At 38.0% G+C, this 15,795-nt stretch overlaps 1 protein-coding gene across 3 annotated transcripts; it reads right to left on the bottom strand.

Annotated features, from left to right (window-relative positions):
• Positions 1-23: 23 nt before the first annotated feature.
• Positions 24-15,156, bottom strand: ric8b (RIC8 guanine nucleotide exchange factor B). 3 transcript variants are annotated; one of them, XR_008158153.1, is made up of 11 exons: positions 14,744-15,083; positions 13,247-13,294; positions 12,493-13,110; positions 8,834-8,928; positions 7,773-7,923; positions 7,586-7,681; positions 6,572-6,716; positions 6,302-6,446; positions 6,021-6,140; positions 342-1,139; positions 24-280 (listed from the first exon to the last, which is right to left on the bottom strand). XR_008158153.1 is itself a non-coding variant. In XM_052581898.1 (10 exons), exons 1-10 carry the CDS (start codon positions 14,825-14,827, stop codon positions 1,028-1,030), a joined length of 1,614 nt encoding a protein of 537 aa, XP_052437858.1. In that variant the 5' UTR covers positions 14,828-15,156; the 3' UTR covers positions 205-1,027. The 3 variants fall into 3 exon arrangements, 2 of the variants coding, with proteins under 2 accessions (XP_052437858.1, XP_052437859.1); XM_052581898.1 differs by having other exon boundaries at positions 205-1,139; positions 14,744-15,156; XM_052581899.1 differs by lacking the exons at positions 24-280; positions 342-1,139 and adding an exon at positions 5,235-5,607 and having other exon boundaries at positions 14,744-15,086.
• Positions 15,157-15,795: the final 639 nt, after the last annotated feature.

Below are 15,795 nucleotides of genomic sequence, written 5' to 3' on the forward strand. Positions count from 1 at the left end.
ATGCAATAAGTCAATTACGCTACTAGTTTTCTTTTTAATTTATTGCAAACGTTTGAAATGAAAAAAAATTAATTTCCTGATTTTTTTTTTTTTAAATTTTTAAAACCAAGCCCATTTCTTCGGATTTTACAGTGGTTATAGAAGAGGAGTACTGGGCCTTGTGAAATATTCACAAGCTTTTAAATCAAAGATAGTAACCAGAAATCCTTAGAAAACCTGAATTTAATTACATTGTTTTGTGTAAAAACCTAAAAATCATTAGAAAAAAAGAACATGCCACCTCTAATAACATTGAAAAAAACAAAAAAAAAAACAATGTTTAGAAAAAAAGAAAATGCCACCCCTAATAACATTGAAAGAAAACAAAAAAACAATGTATAGAAAATTGGGTAGCTAAAAATAATATAGAACATTAGAAAATACACAAATTTAAAACTCCAGGCATAAAATGGTGGGAAAAAATGCAATGCACATTTTGCAAAAACAAAGTGCAAGACTTTTTTTTTTTTTAGCACAAGTGATATCATGGCTTGTCGTGGCATAACATTTCAAAAGACACTGAAGTATTTTGAAACATGGAACAGGTTTCTTCCAACTGTGAACCAGCAACAGCCCCAGACTGCTTAATAAATACAAACCTAAATGAACAGCTTTTCTTAAGGGTAAATGTCATTAAGCCTTTATACTTCATTAATGAAGACCAGGTGCATTTACTTGTGCACAGAGACACGTGAATATGCTGTGTAACTTCCTACTTAACAGTTCCATCTTATACAGTCACTGTGAACATATATGGAGTCCGGTGACAACCTTATATCTATTTAAACATTTCTGCTTCCTCTCTCTCTCTGCTCACTCTATAGTTCACCATTCATGTCTCAATTAGAAAGACATGCCCTCATGCGACAAAAGAACCTTTAGTAGGAAATAACTGAACTATCCCCCGTGCAAGGGACAGTCGGTAAGACTTGTGATCAGCTGGCAGCAGTGGTGCCTAGAGGATTTATTTGAGTGAACTAAACTCCTGCTAGTCTGAGTCGGAGTCAATGCTAGGTGGAGTGCTGCATTGATGGATGGCTTCTCCTAGGGGAGCTAGAGTGCCATCCTTCCTCACTCCCATTGGTCTGATCAGTTCCTTCCTGTTGAGAGAGCAGCAAAAAGCTCAGGACTTTTGCATCCTACTTGTGCTTTGCATGTTCACAATGTCACATGCAAATAAGCAGACAGAGAGATACAACCAGAAGGACTGACCAACATCAGTAGAAACTTCTAGTATATTTACTTTGTACACATAAAAGGAAAGAACAATCAATTTGTGTGAATCTCTATGCATAACATAAATATGTTTATAACAAATTAACTATACAGGTGCAGCTCAATAAATTAGAATGTCGTGGAAAAGTTTATTTATTTCAGTAATTCAGTTCAAGCTTGTGTATTAAATAAATTCAGTGCACACAGACTGAAGTAGTCGAAGTCTTTGGTTCTTTTAATTGTAATTATTTTGGCTCGCATTTAACAAAAACCCACCAATTCTCTATCTGAACAAATTCGAATACTTAATAAAATCAAAGATTTTGTGAATTGTTGGACTTCTGGAAGGTATGTTCATTTACTGTACTGTACAATACTTGGTAGGGGATCCTTTTGCTTTAATTACTGCCTCAGTTCAGCGTGGCATGGAGGTGATCAGTTTGTGGCACTGCTGAGGTGGTATGGAAGCCCAGGTTTCTTTGACAGTGGCCTTCAGCTCATCTGCATTGTTTTTTTTTGGTTTCTTGTTTCTCATTTTCCTCTTGACAATAGCCCATAGATTCTCTCTGGGGTTCAGGTCTGGTTTACTGGCCAGTCAAGCACACCAACACCATGGTCATTTAACTGAAATTTAACTTTTGGTGCTGTGGGTTTGGCAGTGTGGGCAGGTGCCAAATCCTGCTGGAAAATGAAATCAGCATCTTTAAAAATATGGTCAGCAGAAGGAAGCATGAAGTGCTCCAAAATTTATTTGGTAAACGGGTGTAGTGTCTTTGGTTTTCAAAAAACACAACAGACCAACACCAGCAGATGACACTGCACCCCAAATCATCACCGACTGTGTAAACTTAACCCTGGGCTTCAAGCAACTTGGTCTATGGGCATCTTCACTTTGGATCACTGTGCAACAGTCCAGTTCTTCTTCTGCTTAGCCCAGGTAAGATGACTCTGACATTGTCTGTGGTTCAGAAGTGGCTTAACAAGAGGAATACGACAACTGTAGCCAAATTCCTTGACACGCATGTATGCCTTAACCCCAGCCTCAGTCCATTCCTTGTGAAGTTCACTCAAATTCTTGAATCGATTTTGCTTGACAATCCTCATAATGCTGCGGTTCTCTCGGTTGGTTGTGCATCTTTTTCTTCTACACTTTTTCCTTCCACTCAACTTTCTGTGAACATGCTTGGATACAGCACTCTGTGAACAACCAGCTTGTTTGGCAATGAATGTTTGTGGCTTTCCCTCCTTGTGAAGGGTATCAATGATTGTCTTGTGGACAACTGTCAGATCAGCAGTCTTCCCCATGATTGTGTAGCCTTATGAACCAAACTAAGAGAGACCATTTTTAAGGCTCAGGAAACCTTAGCAGGTGTTTTGAGTTGATTGGCTGATTGACATGTCACCATATTCTAATTTGATGAGATCGTGAACTGGTGGGTTTTCTGTTAAATGTGAGCCAAAATCATCACAATTAAAAGAACCAAAGACTTAAACTACTTCAGTCTGTGAGCCTTGAATTTATATAATACACAAGTTTCACAATTTGAGTTGAATTACTGAAATGAACTTTTCCACAACATTCTAATTTATTGAGATGCACCTGTATATTAAAAGTGATGGTAAAGACTGTTACATTGTTACAAAACTTTCTTTTCATCAAAGAAACAGAAAAAAAGTATGTAGCAGCACAACTGATTTCAACATTCAAAATAATAAGAAATGTTACTTGAGAAGCAAATAAGCATATTAAAATGATTTCTGCAAGGTCATGTGACACAGAAGACTTGAGTAATGGCTGCCAAAAAAAAAAAAGCTTTGCCAGCACATGAGAAAATTACACTTTAAATTAAATTAAAAAAGAAAAAATCTTATAAAATGCGAAATGCGTGTAAAATATGCAAAAACCCAAGCAGACATCATTTCCTTTAGAGAGTTACTGGGCTCGCGTCTTGTCGATTTGGTTTTTCAGGCCACTAATTTGTCACCACAATCCACCTGCTCTTTGAAAGAAACCCTTTGTACTGACCATTGTAGCAGCATTCAGTTCTGTCCCCTAAAGAGGCCTGTTGATGTGTAGAACATCTTTCTTTGCCTTTACATCTTGCCACATAAGAGCCACCCCCCCCAACCCCACCGATCCTAGAACAGCTCTCCACCCCCCCACCACCACCCGAGCCTGCAGTTTAATTACAGGATCAGTGCTCATTCTAATCTCTTCAAAGCCTCGGCAGCTCCTCCACGCTAATCCAATTATATCTGCACTGTGAGTCACCAGCGCAGCCGAGATGATTCATCAGAGAATTATCCAATCAAAGAACGGCCAAAGATGATTTATAAGAGCATTATCCAATCAAAGCCGCAGAAAGCTCATTTGCATTATGTCATTCACACACAGATAAACTTGGGCATTTTGATTTATAAAGAGCTACTAAATGGTGTAACAATGTATAGCCTACATAAGTTTAGTCACACTTCATTTTAAGGTCCAATTCTAACTATTAACAAACTATTAACTACAACTTTTGCCTCAAACTCCTAATTTGCTGCTTATTAATAGGTAGCTGTTAAATTTAGGTTTTGGGAAATATTAGGGATATAGAATAAGATCATGCAGAATATGTGCTTTAGAAGTATTAATTAACAGCTAATATGTTAATAATAGAGATGCTAATAAGCAACTAGTTAATAGTGAGAATTGGTCCCTATACTAAAGTGTTCCTATAAGTTTTCCACAAAGTATGAATATTTTCAGTAGAGGACTTTCTTTAGAATACAGTGTTGTTTCAACCACTAGACAACCAAAACTTAATCTGAAACTTCTAGTCTTATATATATATATTTATTTATTTATTTTATTTATTTATTTATTTTAAGAATCAATATTGATTCTAAGATCCAAAGATCGAACTTCTTTTATTCAGTGGATCTCCTGTCCAACAATGTTGTCAAGTTGACAGCTAGAGAGTAAATGGTTATATTTCAAAAATAAATTGGAGTATGAACAAAATCATAATTAGATTTATAATTTCATGTAAACCTGACTTTTACATGAAAATGAATTTATGCTTGAAAACAAATATTTCATTTGAGCATTGCTTACTACATCTAAAATAAAAAACAGAATTTTAAAGTTTTTATGTAATTGTAACCTATTTAAAGGGGTTCCTTATACAGTTTATAGCATTAGCGGAGTGATTTTGTTTTATCCTTTCCAGAAAATTTTAATTATATTTTAATTTAAAGACAGAGCCACAATGGTACCATACTGCAATTTTTGTGTACCGTTACATCCCTAATTTCCAACTATCTTATCCCCAATTTTCAGGCATGGACTGCATTACTGTCTGCCTAAGAATCCCTTGACGTCAAACACACGTCATGACGAGTGTAAACAAGATATTAAGTTGACAAGAAGGAAACAAAGACATTTCCTCTGCGTCCCTTGAAAACACAAACCAGAATCCAAGACAATCTCTTATCTAATTAAATGCACATGCACTGATAAGCAGCCTGAGCAGTTGCGAGTTTATGTAGGGTTTTATGTGTGTGTGTGTGTGTGTGTGTGTATGGGGTAGAGAGTCAGTACTAATATGGACAGCAAGTCAAGCAGCAGACATAAGGAGAGAAATTCCTCCATGGACATGTTGTGTCTCCCCAGCAGCCATAGCGGGGAGCACCAGTGCCCTCCCTCTTCCACACAACACCTCCTTCAATTCCGATAAAAAGAATAGGAGGAAGACAGAAGGAACGAGGATCTATTCTCAAAGACAGGAATCTGCCTTTCTTGGGCACACGCTGCTCATTACGACTCAAACACCCTATGGAGGGACAATGGTGCATCCTCTTGTGTTTGCAAACTTATTTAACATCGCCCAGCAGCTAACGTACATACGCACACCCTTAATTAAGGCCGTGTCTCAAACCACTTCATGTCCGAGGACAATGTCTGGCACCCTGGCTGAATAAAATGGCAGCGTATGAAAGAGAACCACGTATATGTATTATAAAACCTCAGTGTATTGTACAAAAGAGCCTGAGCCCACGACCCCACTGTGTGCACCAATTAGCTGTTAATTAATGCAGCAAGGCTGTGGTGTTCGGTCGTTGTGCATTGACTCCTGTTGAATGCGGAAGGCCAGCTTTAAATGAGGCGGAGGACGACGGTAGAGAGGATTCTTGTCTTAATGAAGCGGTTGGTAAGGAGCACGGACGGAGCAACAGCGCTACACCTCTCGCTAGTTTACCCCAACGGTTGTTTAGGAAAAGGTCAACATGAATGCAGCCCTGCACATATCGAGCCTGATGATGAGGCGATGAGAAAACAAGCACAATACTTCTAGAGGATGGTGTCATCTATGAAGGCATTATGAACAGGTAATGAAAAACAGATAAAGAAACTGACTGATAATAGGAAGCAAGAGTAAATCACAATGGCCAGAATTTACACAATGAAAAAAAGGCATGCATTAAAATTTCTTATTTACATTTTCATTGCTGCTTAATGTTAAAGCATGTTGATAAAATATGTTCACTGACCACTGAATAAATGGAAATGCAAGTGTCAGACAATATCTGCATGTCTAAATTTTCTAATTATGTCTGAAATAATCTTAGGTTTTTTTTCATTTAAAACAATGAAAGATTTCAACAATAAAATAATATTTTAAATTAAGAAAAATACAATTATGAAAAAACATGTCTGTGTTCAAATATTTTTGTTATATTTAATTACATAAATGTTTAATTGTGACAAAATAAAAACCCACCTTGATAATTCATCAATCATTTTGACAAGCTTCTGAGCTTCATATTCCTTCTGCTCCTCTGTCATCTCCTCCATAGGATTTGGAATTGGGAGCTCTATGTGACCTGTGATGGGGTTGATACTGAAAAACACAAATCATTTTCACTATAATCTATGAATCTACAAAGAAATGCAGGAATGCAGAAGGAAAAACATGATACTATGCAAAATGATTAAATGTATTACCAAATATTAAGAAAACAAGAACAGCAATTATGCATATATATATATAAGGGCACTTACAATGGTTTGGCTGATTTGTACTCCTCAGTGTCAGAATCTTCATCAGATGAGTACTGTGTCTCTCCTCTGCCTCCGGCCAGCAACCCTCGTGCCATCAACAGTCCCGCAGCATTACCATAACCAGTGTACTTCAACAGATTATCCACTGCATCACATGATCAAAAGGAGAAAATGATGTTTCCAAAAAAATTCAAACCAATGCTAACAAAAACACCTTTCAAAACACAGTTTTACAAACTTTTTGAAATATGAAACAAGCAGAAATCTCACCGCTCTCCTTGCAGAGCACAAAGAGAAACTCAGCGGCCCCCTGTTTCACTGCCATGTCTACATGTGTCATGAGACGCACCAGTTTGTTTCGAACTGTGCAACCGATTTCCGGCCTTTCCTTCACATCCTTCAGGGGAGGCAGCACCTGTACATCAGCAAACAAAAAGAAAACTTTTAATCAGCAAATAAAGATTTAAGATTTAAAATTAACATTTTCTCTCCCCTCAGGCCATTCGAAAGTTTGTTTTTCATTGGAAAATATTTGGAGAAATTCAGCATTACATTAGTTGCTCACCAATGGATCCTCTTTAGTGAATGGGTGCCATCAGAATGAGAATCCAAACAGCTGATTACAACATCACAATAATACACAACTAATCAGCACATCTCCAATTCATCAATTAATACCTTGTAAAGTGAAAAGCTGTGTGTTTGTAAGAAAAAAAATCATTTACTTTAACTTTAAACCATTGCTTCCAGTTAAAATATGAGTCTTCCATTCATAATATTATTCTCTCCAGTGTGAAAGCCATCTAATATGAATCAGGAAAGAAATATGCACAGTTCAAGCATGGTTTACAAGAGAAAAAAGGTCCAAAAGAATTCTAAACAAATATGTTAGTGGAGTTTGATGTGAGAGGACAACACGTGCAAGTGTTATTATGGATTATGGACTTGTATTTTGTCCAGAAGAGACCTTAATAATGGATTTGTTTTGTACAAATAAACAGCTTTTCACTTCGCAAGGATTACTTGTGGATTATTGTGATGTTTCATCAGCTGTTTGGCCTCTCATTCTGTGGGCACCCATTCACTGCAGAGGATCCATTTTCCAAATGTTTTCAGATGAAGAAACAAACTCATCAACATTGTGTAAATTGTCAGCATTTTCTTTATTTTTGGGTGAACTATTTCTTTAACTTGATGTCTAAAGCACTGAAGAAGCAACATCAGAGCAAGCAGTCTTATTTTAGAGATCAGTAAATTAGACTGAGCATGGACTCAACCCTGCACCTGGGTCTTGAGGTATCTGCGGATCTCCCTGTGGTATCTAGAGCTCTCTGTCATCAGACTCAGCACAGGTGTCAAGCCTTCTTTATAGTTGGTCCCCTGAGTGGATAAATACACATGAAAAATGAACAAATTAAACAAGTGGAATGGCTGAGCAACCGCTTGTAGCTGTTCATCTGAAGTGCAATACCTTGTCTATCCTCCTCTCCATAAAATCTAGAAGTATCTGCACTACGTCCATGTTCTTCCCACCATACATTTCAATCCCTCCTTGGACAGGGACGTCTATTAGAACATCCAGGCATCGCACGGGAAGGTTACTCAGGAGATTTATGGTATGACTAGAAGAAATGACAAATGATAAAGAATGCATGATGAGAACATAGTATGCAACTCCTGGAATAACTTCTGGCCTTTGAGTACCTTTGGCCTTTGTTATTATGATTATTATTATTATTATTCAACTATTATGTTAAAGAAGTTACCAACCATTTAGATTGCAAAAAGTTGCAATAATAACTATTTTCTATAAATATTAGCCTTTTTATATACATTTTAATTATTAATACGAAATACTTCAGAAATCAGTAGTTTTATAGTGATATATTGATGTTTATTTTTATAATAATTAAAGATAAAATAAACAATTTAAATTTGTGTTTCCCCAATGTGTTCTTCCTGTGCATGTGTGTGTGTGTTTGAGAGAGAGCTTTTAATGAAATAATGCACATACTTTCATTTTTTCATTTTATAATCTTCACTGACGCACAAGAACATTCAGCACACTCATGTCACATTCTAAGAATGTGATGTCAACAGACAAACATGAGAAGGCATTCTGAAAACACTATGAGGTAGGGGGACTTTCAGTCTTTGGGCATTATTTGAATAACAATGACACATCTACTGACCAGGACTGGTTCAGCACATTCAGCGCACTTTGTAAAAGGGGGAGCATAGAGTTAGTCATTTCAGAGTGCTGTAGAATGCATTCCGAAAGTGTGAAAGGGCTGGTGAAGGCACCACCGCGGACACAATGAGTCAAGCCCAAATAAATGGGTGGGAGTTTCAGAATGCGTTGAGCTGTCTCGATGGGGCAAAGAGGTGTCATTAATCACTTGGAGAAGACATCTCATCATTCGCATTCACCGCACTTGCATTTCTTTTGCTTTCTGGCTTACTGAAATACAACACAGGCCTAGTATACAGGGTGAACTGAATTCAGCTGTCGATCTTCTAGTGTGGAAGTACCTGTGAGCCTCCTCAGTTTTATCGTCAGTGTGTGTCTTGAGCATTAGGAGATGTCTCATGATGCCTGCAATCAGCCGAAGCTGGTGGTCACTGTCCTATCAAAATAAAGGAAAAATTGCGTTAAGTGTTAACCAAAAGGCTTTTTCACAAGAACAGCAGTAGAGAAAGAGTCCGATGCTGATGTTTGGGCTTCATTTACAAATAAATGACTGGAGCTTGGAGCTAATGGAGAGATTTAGGGACTGAAAGAACCACTGGCTTGAGAAAAAAAAAAAGTGCATCTTACAGTACTGAGTACGTCAAGGTGATCCAACCATACCGAAACTTACAAAAGGTCAGGCAATTGAGACACACTTAGCCTTACTTAAATGATCATTCAAATGGCTGAGAACACTGGAATGCACCAATGTTTTTTTTTTTTTTTTGTCTATTTGATGAAATGGTGGGGGTAGGAGATTTTAGCATTTAAAACTAGATTTTAACATTTTCTCAAGAAAATGTGAGTGGTTCTTGGCCATAGAAAAAAACCCAGCCACATATCTATTTCTAGATGGGTTTTGAGCCCTTCCTTCTATGTAAATCAGTGGTCACACGTCCACCTAATTCCATACTAGATAGAATGTCAAATGCAGTACATAAAATGAGCATTATCCCAGGAGCATTTATATTGCTTGTAAACTTTGAGTGAAGTTAACCTGTGGCAAATTCAATTGAATGGGTATCATTTGGAAAGGCACACACATCTTAATAAAAAGGTCTAACATCTGATAATGCATATCAGATTGTACCATGGCACAGATCTGGGGAAGAAAAATATTCTGCTTAACTGAAGGTTTACAGAAGCATGTAGTCTCTTGTTACCATTAATAATAGAATTTTAAAACAATCAGGAATCTTCCTAGAGCTGGCCTCCTGGCCAAACTGACCAATTGATAGAAAAGGGCTTTGTTTGGACAGTTGACCAAGATGCTGATGGTCACTATATTTGAGCCCCATGGTCAAATATGCAGATGGGAGAAACCTACAGAAGGACAAACATAACTGCAACACTTCACCAATCTGTGCTTTATGGAGTTGTGGCCAAACTCAATCCTCTCCTCAGTGAAGATGAAGCATGAAAACACACTTGGAATTTGCAAAACAGCACCTAAAAGTCCCTTAGACTTTGAGAAACAAGATTCTGTGGTCTGATTCTGTGGTCTGACCTCAATTCTAAGCATCATGTTTAAAGGAAACCAGCTATGCTCATCACCTGCAGAGTAGTGTCCCAAAAGTAAAGTGAGCTGGCAACAGCCTCATGTTGTGGGACTGTTTTTCAGTAATATAGGGACTGAGGGACTCATCAGAGTAGAAGCTCAATGCACCAACATATAGACTGCCGTGATGAAAAACCAGTCCAGAGCATTCAGAGCATAGAATGACCTTCTAACAGGACAATGACCCTAAGCACACAGCAAGAGTAACTTGCTGTGTGGAACTCTGTGACTCTGCAACTCTGTGAATGTCATTGAGTGGCCCAGCCACAGCCTGGGATTGATCCCAATCAAATATTTCTGAAGAAACCTGAAAATGTGCATCCGTCCCCATCCAACCTTACAGAGCTTGAGAGGTGAAGATGTGAGGAGAAGAATGGCAGATAACTGCAAAATTCTGATGAGCAAAGCTTGTGATATCATACACAAAAATACTTGAGGTTGTAAAAGTTAAAAGTTAACTCTTAAGTGAGGGCTTTCCTTACTCTGCGTTCACACCACTGGTGTCGAGAGCGTCAAAGTGGCCAGAAGTCATTCATTTTCAATGTAAGTCAGCGTCGAGCAGCGGCGAGGAGCAGCATGGCGCAACTTGGCCGTTGAAAGCGTTGAGGAGAGTTGAAATCAAGGCAACTTTATGGTAATGAGGTATGACGCGGTTGGGCAGCAGCCAATCAGAACGTAGAAGTCCACTGCTTGAGAAGATTCCAGAGAACGCAGCTCTGACCACATTAGTTCCCAAGCACAATAGAGGACAGGTTGATTATAGGTGTTTCGGGTTTGCAATAATCTATGATGTGTCCCTGTTTGTGTACAGGGACTAGGGATGGGCATTCGATTAAATTTTCTTAGTCGATCGTCGGGAGAATTAACGATCGACTATCGATTAATCATTAATATTTTTATAATATAATTAATTATTTAATTTTTATAATAAAAAAATGCAATGAATACAAAAATACAGCGTGTTTTTCCTCGGTGAGACCTTTATTACAAGATCAACTTGTGGCAGACAGTTAAACTACGTTCAGATAAACCGAACATATATCCGCGTGCATATGTGCTCTAAAGCAGCGGAACCTGCAGCTGCTAGCAGGCGTTCTTAAAGCCTCATGAAAATTTGCCGGGATGCATAGGTACATCATTTCAGTCGTGGCCGTGTTGTACTTAAACACGGCATCGCAATGTTTGCAGTTAACTAGTTCGCTTTTTAAATCAAAATGGTCCCACGCCACACTTCGCCGTGACATCTTCATGATTATTCTTTGAAATCAAAACGGAAGATCACAGATAACCGAGTAGGGTGTCAAATATTGCCCCATGGTGGTAAAATATTTAATTGCTGCCACACAGTGAAATTCATTTAATTGCTTGAAGACTCGCACTACGCAACGCAACCTGCATTAGATTAAAAAAAATGCTTTAGATTAATCGATAACAAATTAACATGATCGAGGAAAATCTTAACGATCAATTATCGATCGTCGATTAATCATGCCCATCCCTAACAGGGACATAAGAAAATAAATTAAAAGTGATACGTGGACCAAGAGGTCTGAGATTATTCATTTTCCTGGTGAGTTGCTGATGTGCAGTAACGTTATATGAATAATCTAATGATATAATAAATAATAGTACTGTAGTACCAGTTTACTTTTAAACAAATTTCCCTGATTATACTTACATTAAGTAATGTTTATACTTGATTATATTTACTTAATAGCATTTTCAATGCAAGAATTTTACTTGCATAAGAGTATTTTACAGTGCTTTATACATTATTAGGTAAAGGATTTTAATACTTTGTCCACAACAATATTTAATGAGGTCTATAACGTTACCCTCCTTGTGGTTAGTCTGCACGAGATCAACAAGCTTGTTTGCTTTGCGGCCGATTTAAATACAAAATAAGCATTCGATCTATGTTAGAGCATCTGAGCGCTCACAAATCTGAGCCAGCGGTGTGAATGCACAGTTACCGTATTTTTTGGACTATAAGTCGCACCTGAGTATAAGTCGCATCAGTCCTAAAATACGTCATGATGAGGAAAAAACATATATAAGTCGCTCTGGACTATAGGTCGCATTTATTTAGCACCAAGAACCAAGAGAAAACATTACCGTCTACAGCCGCGAGAGGCCGCTCTATGCTGCTCAGTGTAGAGCGCCCTCTCGCGGCTGTAGACGGTAATGTTTTCTCTTGGTTCATTTCTCTAGGTTCATGTCAAATTAATTTTGATAAATAAGTCGCAGAACCAGCCAAACTATGAAAAAAAGTGCGACTTACAGTCCGGAAAATACGGTACGTTAATTTCTGTGTACTGCACAGGACAAGTAGATTTCATCTAGCAGTTTTGTAAAAAGCACAGTGAAATAGATATAAAAATGTTGTTTTGTCATTACTCTTACCTCATCACTGGAATCAGACATAGTAATGTTAAACAGAGCTTTAAGGGCTTCCATGGCAAGCTCATTGTTTTCTGAGGAAATGGGCAGGGCTTCTGGTTTAGGTGGTGCGGCCTCATATGGCCCCACCCAACAGACGTCAAGGGTGCGTTCCAGTATGTCAGTGAGCAACCTCACTGCACCCGCCTCCTTCTGAAGCATACCACGCACATCCGGCCGCAGGGCGGAAAGCAGAAACAGCAGCCGGAGGGAGAAAAGTCCCACCTCATGATGGGACGAGCTGACCGAAGGCAAGCGGGCACACAGACCCTCTGCCAACTTCACATCAGCACCCACCTGCTGTGCCGGCACGCTGTTAAACACTACATTGCACAGGCACTTGAGGGCCTCCACTACAACCCTCTCCTCCTCTGCTGACTGTGCTTCCTCTAGCGGCTCTCCGTCATGTCCCGCCACATGGATCCGTGCCAGTCCTGCTAGAGTAAGGATGCCCTCTTTGGTGGCTACGGGTCCAAGTACACGCTTGTCTCTCGACAGGATGCGCAGGGTCTCCAGGCAGGTGCTTTGGCAAAGTGGATGATCTGACCGACGAAGGACTGTAAGAAGACCCTGACACAATTTCTGCATAAGGGACCACAAAGCACAAGAGGTCACTGATTTTGTTTTAAAATAGAACAAGGTACTGAAATGACAAGGAGCACACCAAATTGATACATTATGAAATACTAAACAAAACGGACCATAAATCCGTACTCACAATTCGTGCATCTTCCTCTTTGTGGTCAAAGGCAAACGTGTGGCGGTTCTGAAATGAAATTTCAACATGACATGAGACAATAAATCTTAGATAATCAGATCCCACCCTTGGATCTGTCTCAAACCATTAAGCAGCCTGGTCTAAGCTGGTCGGTCCTCTATGATGGTCCATAAACCATCTTGACCACTTTAAGGAAAGCCATTACAGGCAAAATCATTGTTTTCATGCAGTGGTCAATTTCTGGCTTTCATTTTTTGCTTCTTTGTTTGCTTTCAGACTACTACTAAAAGAAGAAAACATCCAATATTCACATTTACTGTAACGGTTTACATTATTATATAATATAAATATATTTTATATTATATTTAAAAACAATTTCATGCACTCAGACATCACTAACAGCAAATACATAAACAACATTTTGCTCTGATATTTTATACATATAGGTATTTTAATATACAATTATTCTAATTTATAACACATTTCACCCCTAAAACATTTTAGTTTTCTAGATGTTGGCAGTATTATCTGATCTGAGATGTCATAAACTTTTAAAGTCTTTAACAAAATCAAACAATTGTGATCTGTGTTCTAGAAATGCATGCAAATTAGTTTATACATAATGCCTTGTTTGCATATTTAAACATGACATTTTAGCAAGCATGTAATATTTTCTCGACAAGTAAGGCAATTCTTTTTTTCCTAATTCTATCCTATTAACGTGGTACTAATATGGATTGTCCATGATTAATTTCTTCATAATTAGATGAATCACAGTACCAGTCTCTTTCTGCAGTGTAAACTGTAAACTACAACTTAACTAGCAGTAGTTGTATCTTGGAGTATCTTAGGTAAAGGAAAATCCTGTACTCTTACAGATTTTCTCCAGAAAACATGCAGCGTCATTAAAATTATAAAATAAACGCCAAATATGTAGTTAAAATTTCTGTTCACACTAAAGGAATCCATACAGACAAGTCTCGTTGAGAAACCTGTAAGAACAACATTATTTCCAATATTATTTTTCTGCTTTTACCGCATCTGTCTGACAGCTGTCAAGCTAGGTTATTTTGCCTTTCACAACTAACGTTATTAACATCCAAAACAACAGTCCATTTCTACTCTATTCATTTGCAATGACAATTTTTCTTAAATATTTCACACTCTGCCCATTCATGGGGGCAAAATTTGGCATTTTGGTTTAAAAACAGTCAAGTTGGGTGTATCATATTGCTATCATGGCTGGCTAACAGCTGGAGAATGCTAGTTTACGATCCCTAGCCGAATGCCTCGTGTTTGTAATCACTAAATAAAAAGTAGGTACATATCTAAAGTTCGGGAGCAAAGCATTTTTTGCTCTGAAATCACCAATCTTTTTGTAGGTTCATACACACACGGCGTATATTGAGATTAAGGGGCGGCTAACTCGCTAATATCTCCAATGCTAGCGCGCAATAAAACAACGTGAGATGGTCAAGCTAACAGCAGCCTCTTTACCTCTATGTTAAACTTCTGCAAAAGCTTTCCAACTCCTTTGTCATCTCCACCGTCGATCTCTGACAGAATAGCAGTCAAACTCATCTCTGAATGTTGCTTTTGCCGTCCACTTACAAAGACTGGCAGGCAACAGCCCTTCTTCTTATAACAACAGTAAGGATGAGAGTTACACACACCTCCTCGGTTTCTCTCATCTGTTCAACTTTCACCCGTCAAACGTCACGTTTCTCGACAACACGCTTTTTTAAGAGTCCCTCAGGTACATGGCAAATATTTCGTCAAACCTGCCTGGATGGTTTCCAAATTTACCAGGCCATATCTAAGTGGACGATTTATGGTGGCAGAACAGCAAAATGCTAATCCTGCTAGAAAACAAAATTTAAGACGGTAGCTGGTTTGTTGCTGGTCATTAGCGTCTGCAAGCTGACCAACAACAAACTTGCTACCAACTGGGAAAACTATTGACCAGCAACTATCCTCTCAAAACACAGATGGACTTTTCAACAGAAAATATAGCAATAGCTATTACTTTGTTTTTAGGTTCCCCTTTTGTAAATCTCTTTGGAAAATGCATGTAAATGTTTAGGTTAAGTTTTATGGGCCAGCCTTTAGAATTACTTAGAATAGAATATATATCATCTGCAATAATTGTGCATCATTTTCATTAAAGAGCACAGAAGGATTTATCTGAAGGTCTGCATGCATACTTCCTCCCAAATAGGCATATCAAACTCTGACTTTAAGATTTCTTTTTATGCTTCATTTCATTTAAGTGCCCTTTTCAATGAATAATTGAGAGGTTTGAGGTCTTTTTTAGAGTGCAAGGTGGAAATGTTAATGCACAAATAAATAAATATGCATATTTAATGTCAAATTATCAATGTGACCATTTAAAAAGTGCATTTATCTGATTTGTTAGACATTATTTATCAGTGCTGGTTTGAACAAATCTGCATTGTAACTAGTTCAGTATTGATTAGCTCAATACATGTCCATGTCAGTCCTGTCAATACTTTGTTGCTGTATATATAGCAATATATATGTACAATTAA

This window comes from Carassius gibelio, chromosome B18 (genome assembly GCF_023724105.1).
Source record: "Carassius gibelio isolate Cgi1373 ecotype wild population from Czech Republic chromosome B18, carGib1.2-hapl.c, whole genome shotgun sequence".
NCBI lineage: Eukaryota > Metazoa > Chordata > Actinopteri > Cypriniformes > Cyprinidae > Carassius > Carassius gibelio.

What these genes read in the sequence shown, in the direction of transcription:
- ric8b (XM_052581898.1), bottom strand. Translation starts at nt 14,827, where the DNA reads ATGAGTTTGACTGCTATTCTGTCAGAGATCGACGGTGGAGATGACAAA. An exon ending in TGGAGAGGAGGATAGACAAG is followed by an intron (nt 7,682 to 7,772) that starts GTATTGCACTTC and finishes TTATCCACTCAG; the next exon opens with GGGACCAACTATAAAGAAGG. An exon ending in ATGATTGATGAATTATCAAG is followed by an intron (nt 1,140 to 6,020) that starts GTGGGTTTTTAT and finishes CTCTCTCAACAG; the next exon opens with GAAGGAACTGATCAGACCAA.